This window comes from Spermophilus citellus (assembly GCF_964194105.1).
Source record: "Spermophilus citellus genome assembly, chromosome: 8".
NCBI lineage: Eukaryota > Metazoa > Chordata > Mammalia > Rodentia > Sciuridae > Spermophilus > Spermophilus citellus.
Genome location: NC_138189.1, coordinates 38847485 through 38863631, shown reverse-complemented (window position 1 = coordinate 38863631; position 16147 = coordinate 38847485). Strand labels below are relative to the sequence as shown.

Below are 16147 nucleotides of genomic sequence, written 5' to 3'. Positions count from 1 at the left end.
AAATTTTTTATGTTTGTATTCTCTCTTCTGTAAACTATTCATATCCTTTGCATTGTTTTCTATTTTTTTATCCTTTTCTAAGAATTTGCAGGACCTATGTATCTATATTAAGGAAATTAATCTTTGTGGTGTGACAATATTTATTCCAGTTTTTTAATTGTTCTGTGGTTTTCTGGCATAAATAATATTTGAATTATGTATGTTTGAATTTGTCAGGAAAATTTTTGTAAGAATTGAGAGTTTGTGTCAGAATTATCTTCCCTACTCTAAGGTTACACACACACACACACACACACACACACACACACACACACAGAGAGAAAACAACAACAACAATAACAACAACAAAAAACTCTTATGTTTCTTGATACTTAATGGTTTTGTTTTGTGTATTTATATCTCCAATCTATTCCTATTTAATTTTTTTTGAAAAGAGTTTTTCTCATGTAGCTTGTACATTTATCTTTTGTGTTGCTATCATACATGAATAAATCTTGCTTTTATTTATGAAAGATTTTGAGTTCTGTGAATTAATTTTGTATCCAATAATGCTGGTGAGTTTTCATAATTTTGGTAGTTTTTCACTGGATTGTCTTAGGTTTCAGATACATGATCTTACCAGCAACAAATAGTGATGATTTCAATTACTCTTTTATAATATTAATACAGTACTTCTAATTTTTGCTCCTCATTCAATTTCATTGCCTAGTGTTACCGGAATAGTATAAATACCATGATTTTTTTCTCCTGATATTATTTGGAATGATATCCACATAAAGCATAATAAAAGACTTGAGACTAGAGTAAAAAAAGAATGCTATTGTGTAAGGAAGTACAAATATCTTCCTGTTGTACTGAGAATTTTTAAAAGTTGTACTAGAAGTTGGAGTTTGTCAAATGCCTTTTCAACATCTCTGGAGATGTCTGTGATTTTTTTTCCTCCCTCAGATCTGTTAATATGACAAATTATATTAATGAGATTTCCAACACTGAATTTCTCTGACATTCCTGTAGGCAAACCCTCTTGGTCATGGTGTATTATTTTTTTGTGCTACTGGATTTGATTTGTTAACATTTTATTTAGACTTTTTGTGTTAAGTGATGTAAGTTGACATAAGCTGGTCAGTACTTTTGTTTGTGCACAGTTGGGTTGTTGGTGTTGATATTAAGCTCAACCTGTACATAAATTTAGAAGTTTTTGTTCTTTTCATATGTTCAGGATTAGTTTAATCTCTGTACTTTTTTTTAAGGTTTAATACATCAAAATGTGTAACTATGGTGCTTTTAAATTTAGCTCTTTAAAAACATCCATTTTTTATTCATAGTTTCATTAAAACTTTCAGTTCTTCTGGACTAAATTTTAAGACAAGTTATGTTTTGTTAATTAATTATCCATTTCATTTTCTTTCTTTTTTAAATTATTAGTTGTTCAAAACATTACAAAGCTCTTGACATATCATATTTCATACATTAGAATCAAGTGGGTTATGAACTCCCATTTTTACCCCAAATACAGATTGCAGAATCACATCGATTACACATCCACATTTTTACATAATGCCCTATTAGTAATTGTTGTATTCTGCTACCTTTCCTATCCTCTACTATCTCCCCTCCCCTCCCATCTTCTCTCTCTACCCCATCTACTGTAATTCATTTCTCCCCCTTGTATTATTTTTCCCTTTCCCCTCACTTCCTCTTGTATGTAATTTTGTATAACCCTGAGGGTCTCCTTCCATTTCCATGCAATTTCCCTTCTCTCTCCCTTTCCCTCCCACCTCTCGTCCCTGTTTAATGGTGATCTTCTTCTCATGCTCTTCCTCCCTGCTCTGTTCTTAGTTGCCCTCCTTATATCAAAGAAGACATTTGGCATTTATTTTTTAGGGATTGGCTATCCATTTAATTTTTCAAATTTATTGTATAGAGTCGAGTAAATTTTTATTTTTTTCTGGATTTTTGCATATTTGTACCTATGACTTTTTGGGGGATGGAGTCCCTTTGATTGAACTCAGGAACACTTGACCCTGAGCCACATCCCCAGCTCTATTTCGTATTTTATTTAGAGACAGGGTCTCACTGAGTTGCTTAGTGCCTTGCTTTTGCTGAGGCTATTTGAACTCGAGATTTGCTGCCTCACCCTCCTTAGCCACTGGGATTACAGGTGTGTGCCACCATACCTGGTTTATGACTTATTTTTTATAAACTTTTGCCATTAGTTAGTGATTAGGTGAATTAGCTGTTTATTTATTGTTTTCCCTGAGCAACCAGACTTTGAACTTAATTCCTAGTTGTACTTTTTAAAAATAATTTATTATCTATCATAATTATAATTTATATTTTATCTACTTTTTAAAAATCATTTATTATTTTTGATCTTTTTAACTTATTTCTTCTATTGTACTTGGATTTTATAACTAACTTATTGAGTTGGCTATGCTTATTTTTACTTCTTTTACTTATTGGTATAAATAATAACACTGAATTTATTTCTGAGTACTGTTAGAGCTGTATAGCAAAAGATTTTTCCTTATTAGCTTCTGGATATTTTCATTTTTGATTTAATTTCCTTGAATTATATAAAAGAGAATTGAAGAGGGCTGGGGATATAGCTCAGTTGGTAGAGTGCTTGCCTTACATGCACAAGGCCCTGGGTTCAATCCCTAGCACCACAAAGAGAGAGAGAGAGAGAGAGAGAGAGAGAGAGAGAGAGAGAGAGAGAGAGAGAATGAATTAAAAATCTATAGGAGGTAGGAGCATTTTATTTGGGGTTTTGTTGGGAATTTCTAGTGTTAATGCTTTGTGATCAGGAAATACTGTTTGTGTTCTTTCAACTTTGATTCTTTGTAAGAGGAGACTACTACATGTGCAACTTTATTATCTGATATTACATATACTGACATGTATATATATTATTGTATATGCAATCTAAACTGTACACGCACCTTTGCTTTTTATATCTTTGTCTTTTACATCTTTGCCCTTTGATATATAACACAACTCTTGAACATTGTAGGAATTCAATGAAAGATAGATTTTATAATTTCAAATGACTATAAGAGATTCTTTTCATTTAAAACACTTGACCAGGGAATCAGGCTTATGCCTGGTAGGAGGAGGAAAAGATTCTGGCGATGGATTATAGGCACCTGGAGGGGACCTTGCTCTTTGGGTCACACAGTTTGCAAGCACAGGTTAAGGGGCACAGTACTTCCTAAGGGTAAACTGCCATGGGTTTGACATGATTCCAAAAGTTTTCCCACTTGAAAACAAACATATCCAGGGAGACTGAAACTTTTCATATTAGGAAACAAACAAATCAAAAGAATCTAACATTCAAAATTATTTTAAAGCAATTTTCAGCCTTATCAGAGTCTCTAGAAGAATATCCACAGTTATATATATATATATATATATATATATATATATATATATATTTTAAATTTATTTATTTATTTATTTATTTTTTTAAGTGCTAGGGATTAAACCCAGGGCCTTGTGCATGCAAGGCAAGCACTCTACCAACTAAGATATATTCCCCAGCCCCAAGGGACCTGCTTTTTAACTTAGTATCACACTTGTTGAAATGTTCTCCTGCCATTTCTCTTTTCATTTCTTCCCACCCCTACAGCAACTTCTTTCTCCCTTCAGACTCTCCCAAATCCATTCTTTCTCATGAACTCTGATCTCTCCATCCATTCTCTGTCTTTCCAAAAATATTTTTACCTGTTTCCTTCATCCTATCCACTACCTTATTTCTCTTCTTCCAAAGTACAGGCCTGTCAGTCTCAGAGTTCATCTTATCAATCAGCTATTTTTATCTGTTGTCCCAATTAATAAAATAAAATAACTAATAAGTGGGGTACAAGATTCTTAGATACAGAACTTTCTTTTTATAAAAATCAGAATGTTTTTAAATACTCTTGCATTATAAATTCATGTCCAAATTACACCACTTTTAGAAATGTGACTTCTAAACCTATAGGGGATATAAAACATTGGGTGTACTTTCAGTCTCATTCTTTATAGTACGAATATAGTAAGTGACTTATAATAAGTTGGTATAGCTTCGGTTTTCATCACCAAGACATAATGTTGTCTTTCTGAGCAGGAATAGACTTATGTAATGAATAAATTGTTTTTCAGGCTAAAGAAGGTGCATTTATTGTCAGAGATTCAAGACATTTGGGGTCTTACACCATTTCCGTGTTTATAAGAGCTAGAAGGTAAGCAGCTGTGACTTTGGTTAATATATAAGCCCTAGGACAATCTGTTTTTATGGTGATACCATCATGTACAGAATAGAGGTGAGAGCTTAGTTGAGGGAGAGGATTGCTGGCCTGAAAGTCAGGACTAGCCAGTCCACATTGTATCCTAACACGCAATGTGTGATATTATATTAGCTCCGTGACCTCTTTTGTCTTCCTCTTCTCAACCATCAAATAAAGGGGTTAGATAAGGTTAGGTGTAGAAGATACTATTGCTGCATTCCTCCTGTCTCTTGGTCTACTCTGGGATTGACCTGCAGGGAGGTTTTTTCTCTTAGAAAGCTTCCCATGTCTTCCTGCCTGAGAATGTTCTCTGGTTGTGGAAGAAAAAAAGACCCATTGATTAGGCTGGAAATACCTGCAGTTACATCAGGAGCAGCGCTCCATCAATGAGGAATGGGAGCTGGTGGATAAACACCTGTTTGTTTGTTTGTTTGTTTGTTTTTGTGCTTCTGTGGGGCAGTTCTGAGGTATGTTCTCCAGTCTGTCATAGATTCCTAGAAGGATTGAAGTTGCTCAAAATATTCTGTGTTCCATGATGAGCTCCACTTTTTTGGACATTGAACTTTTCACCTAAACAGTATTGGCTGAAGTTATGTTTGAATCTGAGGCCTCAATAAGACCATTGAGGAATTTTCCGAGGATGGTCAGGCACATGTTAAACTGATCAATCTTCTCTTCAGTGTATGGTGTTGATGGCATGAGAATTTGAGTTCTGCTGCTTAATGAATTGTCTTAGTTCTAAAGTGACCTTTTGATTGTTTACTAATTCACATTTTATCTGCTATAGAAGTACAGAGGCTACAATAAAACATTATCAGATTAAAAGGAATGATTCCGGACAGTGGTATGTGGCTGAAAGACACCTTTTTCCATCAGTGCCTGAGTTGATCTGGTATCACCAGCACAATGCCGCTGGTAAGTGAGGGACATGGGCTGGGAGGGCTGGGGAGCCAGGCTCTGGACAGCAATGCATGGTGGGTATCAGACACTCAACAGGAATAAGTCTCCCTCTACAAAGAGCTTAGGAACTTGGAAAACACTGTTTTCTGGGCCACTGTCCTCTTCATTGATGTGCCTTTGTTTTTCTAGTGAAGGGGCAAGGAGTCTATTTCTCAAACTTCTACCATGTTAGAAAAATGATGGGTGGCTGAGAAGCAAAAGGCCTTTTGGTCATTATGCATTTGTTCTGGAAATTTATGTAGGGCAAAATGTAATAAGGTTTCAAATGCCCTAAATGATCATGCCTCCTTCTCTTTACTCTCCTCTCCTAGGTTTGCTCTCTACTTTAAATCTCTCTCTGTTCTTTCTAGTTTGGAGAAAAGAGAAAGTTATACAAAATCCAGCCTTTTATAGGTTCACTTTGGCCTAAATATACTGAAGAAATATTTAACCTCCTTTCCCGGCTATTGTTTGCCACATTGTCATTTGTGCAAACCTATCATCTGCAGAAAGATAATAGGATTCCAGAAAGTTCCACCACAATTGCAACCACATCTCTGGCCTTCAGCCCCTACTCATTGTGGGCTGGATCACTATGAGTCCACGGGGGAATCTTCTGACGTCAGCATTACAGCATTTGGAACCCACTGCGACTTTTCATATTATTTTGACTTTTTGTCATGCAGTGCTGTTTTGATTTCACTCATGAAAAGTTGTGTTGACCAAAATAATCCTTTCTGGAAAGAGACCACTTTTCCATTAAACTGGCCCTAAATATTAGGAATAAACCCAGAGAAATTTGTAGGATGAGCCCACATGGATATTCTAGATGGTCACAGGGAATGTGGTTTGAGATGGGGAGGCCTGGGAGGCCACAGGTGTGGCTGGAGATACAAACCCCCTGAATCAGGAGACAGGCTCTGAGTTTCTTCTGCTCATTCCTCCTTCTCCTTCCTTCAAAGAAAATAATTTTAAAAACTGATGTTAAGAAAAATAATGAAGTAGATTAGAATGTACTAACATTAAAAATGTGGGTAAGTTAAAAAAATTTCCAAGCAATATATTCAGATCATAGTGCCATTTTTTTTCCTGGTAAAAAGAAGCATATATATGATTTACAAACAAGAGTATAACAGACTATAAATTGTTAACGTTTATCTGTGGAAACTGAGACTGGAAATAAAGGACACTTTTATTTTCTGCTTTATAGATGGCTTTAGAGTTTTTAAAATTACAATGCATGTATATCATTCTTATCATCTACAAAATACCACAAAGATAATTTTAAAAATAAAACAACTGAAACAAGAAAAAAGTGAAAACAGGAGATAAAAATTGATAACCAGGGGCTGGGGCTGTAGCTGAGTGGCAGAGCACTTGCCTAGCACATGTGAGGCATTGGGTTTGATCCTGAGCACCACATAAAAATAAACAAATAAAATAAATGTATGCTTTCCATATACAACTACAAAAGTAAAAAAGAAAAAAAAATTCATAACCATGGTGCTATTTTTTTAAGAAAGAAAATAAACTACAAAAGAAATAAGAAAATAAGAAAGAAGGATGATAAGGATAAGAAGAAAGTCATACGCCCCAGAAATAATCGATATTTACTAAAGATTTACTTTGGGGCAAATCCTGTTTCAAGTGCTTTTATGTTTATTTAATCTTCAGAGCAACCTATGAGTAGGTGCTGTTGAGATTTTTCATCTTATGGATGAAAAAACTTGAGGTAACTTTGAGGTAACTTGCTCAAGGTCATATAGCTAATAAGTACCTATGTTGAGATTTAAACCCACAGAAGAAATGGAAACTATTGAAACCATTGAACCCTCTGGGTCCAGCGTCTATTGTATCCAGAAAGAGTCAACTCATGTCATTGGAGGATATTTTGGAGGTTCAGTTTTAGAAAAGTTGTGAATTGGGGTCCATGGCTATCCTGTCTCCTTATTTAAAAAAATTATTACCTAAACTTTGACTTTTTCTATGTACATATAAACATATAAACCCACGACGATTCACCACCTTACCCAGAAGTAAGGACAAAGCCAAGAGAGTGACAGACTTCTTTCTGTCACAGAAAGACTATCACTGATCCATTGGTAGTATTTCCCAGGATAAAAATATTTGGCAAATAAAAACTTTGACGTTAGAGAAAATTTCTCCAATTCCTTTCTTTAATTACTTGAATCATGTGCTATGAAGACTCACCCAGAGGGCTGGGGTTGTGGCTCAGAGGTATAACACTCCCCTAGCATGTGGGCCCTGGGTTCGATCCTTAGCACGACATAAAAATAAATAGATAAATTAAAGGTCTTGTGTCCAACAACAGCAACAACAACAACTGTATATAAAGACTCCACTAGGGAGAAGCTCTAACCTCAAGTAGGTATTCAGAGTTGCTAGGTAATACTGTTTTCTGTTTTTTTGTTCAAACTTTTACCATTCTCCTCAAGGCCCTTTGCCAACAGTAATCGCTGGCCTATTAGCACATCAGTTAGCTGTCTTCTTCATTAAGAACATGGAAGCAGCTCAGCATGACCTTCCTCCATTGTCTCCTGTCACCGCCATCACCCTCATTCCCTCCAACCCTCCAATAGTAAGGAGGCCAAGGCCTTGCCTGTGCTCTTGTTCCCATCTCTCCTCTTCTGCTGGGGCTCCTTTCTCTCTGGTCACTCTTCCATTTTTTTCCCCTAACCTTCTCCTACAGTTCTCCTTCCGCTTAAGACTTTTTTATTCTAGAAACAAAAACAAACTTCTGTTGAGTGAGTGTGTGTGTGTGTGTGTGTGTGTGTGTGTATGTGTGTGTGTATTGCTCTTTTTAGTCATACTTTTGAAAAAAAAATGTGTCCACATCGACTGCCTCCATTTCCTCACTTTCCATTTGGTGTGCTTGTGGAATCTGGCTTCTACCTCCAGCCTCCACAGCTCTGTGCTTTGTCAGTAACCCCCACTTGGGCACACGCAGTGTAGCTTTCAAGTGCTCATATATTCCGGCCTTTTTTGTTATATCTGGTGGTGACATTTCTTGAATTTCCTGCTCTCCAGATGTTTGACATCATCCTTTCTTGGTCTTCTCTGATTCACATCATTCCCTATGAATCTTCCCAAAGAGTCCTTCTTTTCTTCCTTTAAACACTGATGTTCCACAGGGGTCCATCCTTGATCACTCGTCATCTCACCCTAGGGTTCTCCCTTTGCAAAATTCTACCTGGTGGACACAGACACTTGGAATTCTCTGGCCTTGAACTTCAGTGATGAAGTCGGGCCTTTCATCGTATACCCTCTCTCTCCCTCCAAATCTAGGCTTCTTGCTGTTATTTATCTCTGGCAATGGTGCCATCATTTAGCCAATTAAAGAGACTGGATGTGTTGGTAGTTGATGTTTCTATTCTCAACACCTAACTTCTTATTTATTATTAAGTGGAATTAATTTCATACCCTAATCCTCTGACCCTTGCCTCTCCCTATTAGTGCTGTCCTAATCAGAGCTCAGGTGAAAAATTGCAGTAGGCTCTTAACTGCTGTCATTGTCTCTGATGCTCTTTCACCCTTAATCCAACCCTGTTCTGGTGCCAGAGTGAACTATCAAAAATATAAATATGAATATTTCACCTCCTTAATTGGGACATCTCAATGGCTCTCTCCCACCTGCAGGAAAATGCAATGCTCCCTAGCATGACTTACAAGGCCCATCACAACCACAATACCTCCTACTTCTCAAGTACAACTTGTTGCCTCTCCTACCTCTTGCTTTTTGTTCAAGTACCACCCTCCTGCTTCACATCTCTCAGTATCATTCATGCTGTCACCTCTGCCTAGAATGTCCTTTCAGTTTTTTCCTTGTGAGTTACTCCACTTATCAGATTCACCTCAGGTGTCATTTCCTCCCATAAAACTTCTTTTTAAAAATCCAGCTATGTGTTCAGTGCTCCTTCTCCACATCCCAGCAAACTTTGCATGCATCTCTGGACAGTGCTTGATGTTGGAACAGCCTCTCCTTTCCTTCTTCACTGAGATAGAGCTCCTTTGTTTTTTTCGTCTTTGGATCTGCCTAGATGAGTGTCTTGCATACAGTAGGCACTTAATATAAATATTTCTTTATGTTTTTATACTGGCTAAGCTTGTTTCTGCCTTCCAGTCTCTGCACATGTTGTTCTATCTGCCTGCAAGAATCTTTCTCTGGATCTTTCTGAGATGACTCCTTGTCAATCAATGCCATATAACTGTCATCCTGTCAGGAGGGGCTTCCCTGAGCAACTATCTACAGTCTCTGTATTTTATCTTCTCTGCTTTCACCTATCCTCAGCTACCTTTTCTTGTGTGCATACACTTGTTTATTTCCCGCCCCCCAGGGACCCAACATTGTGAGAGTAAACAACGCATGCCAAGCTCTTAGTGAATATTAATGAAATAAACAATAAGTGCATATTGAACTAAATTGAAATTGATTGTTTAGAATTCTGCACATTGACCCAGTCAAATGAAGTCCCATTTACTCTACCATGCTATTTTTCAAAAAAGTAAACTACTAAGCGGGGTGCGGTGGTGCACGTCAGTAATCCCAGTGGCTCAGGAGGCTGAGGCAGCCTCAGCAATTTAGCAAGGCCCTAAGCAACTCAGCTAGACCTGTCTCTAAATAAAATATTAAAAAGGGCTGGGAATACGGTTCAGTGGCTAAGTGCCCCTGGGTTCAATCCCTAGTACAAAAAAAGAAAAAGAAAAAGAAAAAGAAAAGAAAAAAGTGAACTACTCTCAAAGGGATGTGGGTGAAGAAATGGGTACATTTAAACACTGATGGTGGTCAAATGAACTGCAGTAGCCTTTCTGGACACTGTTCAACCTGAAATCACATTTTATAAGACAATAATTTGAGAGGTACATACAAATGTATGTTCAAGAATATATAGCACCCTGCAGAAATCTGACTAAAAAGTTTCAATTTGGTTGACTGTGTATAGGACTAAGTGTTTTTAAACACTTAGAAGGGAGAAGGAGTGAAGAATAGGTGGGACACTGGATTTTTAGGCCAGTGAAACTACTCTACATCATACTATAATGGTGGGCACATGTTATTACCTATTTTTCCAAACCCAGAATGTGCAGCATCAACCCATCAATGATGAACACTGGGTGATACTGATGTGTCAATGTAGGTTCATTAGTTTTAACATCTCTTTGAGTGGGAGATGCTTATGATAGGGGAAGCTATGCAGGTATAGGGGCAAGGAATATATGGGAAATCTCTGTACCTTCTACACAATTTCATTATGAACCTAACTTACTCTAAAAAATAAAATCTCTTGAGAAAGGAGGGGAGGTTACATAAAAATTTAAAAAAATAATAAAAAAGAATATATAACATATTTTATACTAGTGAAATTTTGGAAATAACATTAAGGTCTATTTATAGTCATTGGTATACATAAATTACATGCAAACTGTAAAAATCATATAACAAAACATTTCCATTTCCATAAAATATATTGAATGTGTATATACTTTCAATTGTGCATATAAAAATTCTTTTGAAGATTTTTCACCAAAGTGGCAACCATTTATCTCTTGACACTAAGATCTTGTGAGGAGGGATCTTTATACTTTCCATTGTCTTTCAGTTGTGTACTAGAAACATACATTATTTTATAAAAAAAATGTTTTTCAAATATAAAGAATAAGCAACCAGAATAATCTGCAGAAAGCATTATTATGCTAAATTATTAAAAGAATAGTACTGTCTCTGAGTGTGTCTCTTTCTTTCTTCTATATTAGTAACTAGGCTTGAAACAGATTTCTCTTTCTCCGCAGGTCTCCTGACCCGACTCCGCTGCCCAGTTGGGCTGATGGGTTGTTTACCAGCCACAGCTGGCTTTAGCTATGGTAAGGTATGCACACTTAGTAAAGAACCTACCGTAGACACCTTAAATCCTCAGCCCTTCTGAAATGTCTATTTAGATAACTTTCTTTTCAAAGCTTAACACCCCCCCCCCCATCATGTTTAAATAATGTATTTCATAAGGGCAATTTAAACTCCAGGGAGAAGTACTTCAGTTTCACTTCAGATTTCACTCCACATTACCAGGAGACTTAATCTTCATCCTTTAGATAAATGACAGTTCTTTTTATTTGGATGTTCAGGCGGTTACTCTCTGGTTACAAGGGTGTTTGGGAAACAACTGATCCCCAAGAGAACCTACCAAAAAATGCTGTTAAAAGTGTCCTTTTCATCTTTTCTCCAAATAGAATTTGCACTGATTGATTTGAACCACTTTCTATAAAATGTGGTATTTATGAATCTATGAGAATAAGAGTGAGCCAGGGAGTCCTGTTTCATAATCTGGCAGTATTTTGTTCCCTTAAATCTCTCTCGTTAATGGTACTCAGGTTATGCTGAAAATCATGATGACATAATTATATCAGGGTGTTGTTTGGTGAAGTGGATGGAAGGGTGATTTCAGGCTTCCTCCATCATTCCTCTGCCCTGTAGAAACTATATATAATAAAAAGTGCCACTATCAGCCGTGTAGTTAAGTTAAATAGATGCTCTTTAATTTCTTAGAAATAAATTTTCCACTTTTTGCAACATATAAAACAGTGCAAAATTAGTATCTATAGCTTGATCTATTTGCCTGATTTTGATCACCTTATTTATATATTAACTATTATGTAATCTGACACTTTATAGCCTTTCATGTCTGACTTCTTCCTGTCCTCATTACATCTGTGAATTTTACCCATGGTGCTGGCCATGGTACGTTCATTTTTGCTGTGACATGGTGCTATATTCCAGGACTGATCCACTGGTGATTTACCTATGTGTCTTTAGATGACCATTTGGGTTGTGACCAACTTTCGGCCCTAACAAAAAGTATTGCTACTAATATTACTCGAATCTTTAGATGAAGCAAAGTGTGCATATATGCTCCAGTGAATGTTTGATATATACCATAGAGCAGTCTTGCTGGGTCACAGGGTATGCACGTGCTTAGATTTAGTAGATATGGTCAGGTTCCCAAGTTTATACCAAATTCCACTCCCACATACAATGTACAAGAATTCCAGTTGCTCCATATTTTTAACCTTGTCAATATTCAGTATTATTTATTTTTCTTTTTTAAACATTTTAGCTGGCTATGATGGCATGCACCTCTAATCCCAGAAGCTCAGGAGGCTGAGGCACGAAGACCTTGAGTTCAAAGCCAGCCTCAGCAGCTTAGCAAGGCCCTAAGCAACTTCGCATGACCTTATCTCAAAATAAAAAATTTTAAAAAGGGATGGGGATGTGTCTCAGTGGTTAAGCAATCCTGGATTCAACTCCAGTACAAAAACAAAACAAAACACCACACACAAAAAAACACCATTATTTTAGCCAATCTGGTGAGTGTGTAGAAGTAGTATCTTATTATGACTTAAATTTGTATATTCCTAATGAGTATTTATTTTGATCACTCTTTCATAGGTTTAGTGGCCATTTGGAATTCTCTTTTATGACCAAATAACTTTTGCTACATGTCTTTTCTAGTTAGTTCATTTATGTTCTAAATAGGAATATAAATATGGATATATGTTTTTAGAAATATCTTTTCCTAGTCTGTGACTTACCTTTTTGCTTTCTCAATGGGGTGTTTTTGATGAACAGATGAAATTATGAACTGTAATTTTTCATTGTTTTCCTTTATGATAATATTCTATTGAATAAATTTATGCTAATACCAAGGTGATGACTATATTCTACCAGGTTCCTTTTCAAATGCACCCCTGGGAGGAGGAATAATTTATATAGTTGGAATGAGGCCATCAGATTTTATAGTTTTTTTTTAAGTGCATTACTCTAAAGTTCCAGCAGGTGTTGGTATTGATGTATAAAAGGGAGATGCTTAAAAAAACGATTTGATATTTAACACTATTCAAGAAGGTTATTTTAGAAATAGTTCTCCCCTCCACCCCATTTGCTTCTATAGAATGAGAAATACACAGTAACACAAATTTTACTTCAAATATACTCTTTAAAAAATATTTAGTTTTTAGTTGTAGTTGGATACATACCTATATTTTATTTATTTATTGTTATGTGGTGCTGAGGATTGAACCCAGGGCCTCGCATGTGCTAGGCAAGCGCTCTACTGATGATCCACAACCCCAGCCCCTCAAATATACTCTCAGATGTGTGTGGGTTAGAGTTCTGACATTGGACATGTTTATCAGATGAATTGATTAGATTTCCATAAGATGAGGACACACCAAGGTAGAAAAGTTCTCGAGGATGAAGTGAGGAAGAACACTAGAAGGGGCTGAAAGGAGGAAAGGGAGTATCACAAAATTCATCTGCCTTACAAGTTAACACCAGGACACAACCAAACTGGGGACATACCTATTTTATGTCCCAGACCTAGTTTTGGTCAGCTTAGTTTAGAAAGGCATGGAAATGAGTTTCATTTCTTATACATGTTGCTCTCCAAGGAAGTAGAGTTTGAATTTTTAAACTCAATGTTTTGAATTGCACAGGTAAGCCACAATGAGAGTATTAAAATTCGTTATACCCCCTCTCCACTTATTTATGAATTTTTTTTTAACCACTGTGTAAAATAAAGGGATAGGAATAGATAATTCCTTAATCGTTTCTAACTCTAAAATTTTAGCATTCTTTCCCCTCCTTGTAACACGGATGTTTTACTTTCCCAGAAAAGTGGGAGATAGATCCGACCGAACTGGCTTTTATCAAGGAGATTGGAAGCGGTCAGTTTGGGGTGGTTCACTTAGGTGAATGGCGAGCACATTTACCGGTAGCTATCAAGGCCATCAATGAAGGCTCTATGTCTGAAGAGGATTTCATTGAAGAAGCCAAAGTGATGATGTAAGTATAAGGAACACACAGATAAATATTGCCTAATACCTGGTGTCATGGAAAGAACATGGACTTTGGAATCAGCCCACCATGGATTTATGACACAATTCTGCTCAAACTGGTTGTGTAATCCAGACAAATTCTTAAACCTCTGTGACCTGGATGAATTATTTCAGTGTCCTCGTGTGTAAAATGGGGATAACAGTACCTACTTCTCGGGATCATTGTGTGAATTAAATATGAGGATACAAAATAGACCAGCAAGTATAATTCTTTTCAGTTCAAGAATAGGTGCTTGATTGTTCTTTATATTTTTCCTTTTCCCTGAAGAAAAATGTTGATTTTGTTTGGGTAGTAGTATATTGCTCTTTTTTTTTGAAAGGGCATCCCCTAGTGGTTTCCTTTTCTTTTTTCTTTCTTTCTTTCTTTTTTTCTTTTGGCAAGGATAAAGTATTTACTTTCAGAGAATTTAAGAATACTGAGCTTTAAAAGAGAAGTTGTTCATTGTAGACCATTGGGCAGTGCTCTTAAAATTTTAATTTTCCAGGACACCATTTTGACTAAGTTGAACTCATAGCTGTGGTTTATAATAGTAACCTGGGTTGGACCAGGACAAATCAACAATTTGGCATAGTTCAAATCAACATTCTTTAAATATTGGTTCACCTTTACTTAGAAAAGGATCAATGCCCTGAAGAAGAATAACTCCAAATAGCATTACTTAGTTGTCCAGGGCAATTTAATTCCATCTCAAACTTGCAGAATTGGAAACAAAACAACACCAAAACTGACAAATGACAACCCAAACTGATCAGCTGGACCCGTTCTCCTTGGAAGGCAGAGCAATGATGTCTTGGTTCTTCTGAATTTTGTTCCCAAGTAGTGAATCAAAATGTCTTTCTGGCCACATAATAGAATGAATCCAAAGGAAGGTTATGATAAGCATAATTTTCCAGTGACATCAGCTTCCCAATGACATTTTTGTGTCTCAAGGTAGCTCAAGCACCTATCTGCCTGGCCTCTGCTCTCTTTGATATGATATCCATCTGACCATGGTTTTCCTATGTCTAAAGGACAAAAATTATAGTCCTGTGTGTTAGATTAAATAGGCATAATGTGAAAATGAGTGAGAGATGTAGGACTCAGAGGGAATTGAAGGTATATTAGAATCTCTATCAAACAAGAATTAGCAATATCTGATATCACGAGGAGGGAATTCTTGAATGACTCAAGCTTGGTTGGGAAATTGGGTTAGGATCTTTGGGGATGATTTTTAAAATGTTTTTATTAATGCATTATACTTATGCATAACAGTGGGGTTCATTTTGACATAACCATGTTAAACATGTTAAACAATTTGCTCCATTTCAGTCCCTAGTACTTCCTCTTTCCCTTTTATGTTCCTCCCCCTGTTCCCCTTCTTCTAGTAAACTGGTTTCAGAAGTTCAGGAGATTAGACAAAGGGGAATGAAGGGAAGGGAGTGGGAAAGAAAAGGAAAGACAGTGGAATGAATCTGACATAATTTTCCCATGTACCTATATGAATACACCACAACAAATCCCACCGTTGCGTACATCCACAAGAATAGAGTCCTAATTAGGATATGATATATTCCAAACTTGTATAATTATAACAAATATAACTAAAAAGAACCAATGAATTTTCCTTTTTAATTTATTTATTTTAATTGGTGCTTTATAGATATACATAAAGGTGGAATTCACTAGTATATTCATATATGAACATAGCATAATTTGGTCAGTTTCATTCCACAGTTCCTCCCTTTTCCTGTCCCTCCTCCCTCCCCTTTAATCCTCTTCATCTACTGAACTGATCTCCTGAGGATAATATTTTGAAGGGGATGGAAGATGTATGTAGTGTGAGAATAGAAACAGCTTCTGGCAGTTTATAGAAGCAGGAATGAGGCCAACGACTTCTAAGTCAGTTCAGATGGACATCATGTGTTCTTGGATTTGAACGTGTTTTTTAAATTTTTTTTAAGTAAGGCAGGAAAAGCTCCATTCTAGCATCCTATTGCAAATACATTCATCTTTAAATAGTTGACATGCATTGAGTTCTGTCTGCTGCATATCT

General features: G+C 36.4%; 1 protein-coding gene across 1 annotated transcript in view; it reads left to right on the top strand.

Annotated features, from left to right (window-relative positions):
* Nucleotides 1-16147, top strand: part of TXK (TXK tyrosine kinase) — a gene marked incomplete at its 5' end in the record, with an annotated part of 56423 nt that overhangs the window by 24813 nt on the left and 15463 nt on the right. The window contains 4 exon segments of the mRNA XM_081304534.1: nt 4144-4223; nt 5056-5183; nt 11016-11087; nt 13890-14061. Coding sequence (XP_081160660.1) covers nt 4144-4223; nt 5056-5183; nt 11016-11087; nt 13890-14061 — 452 coding nt within the window.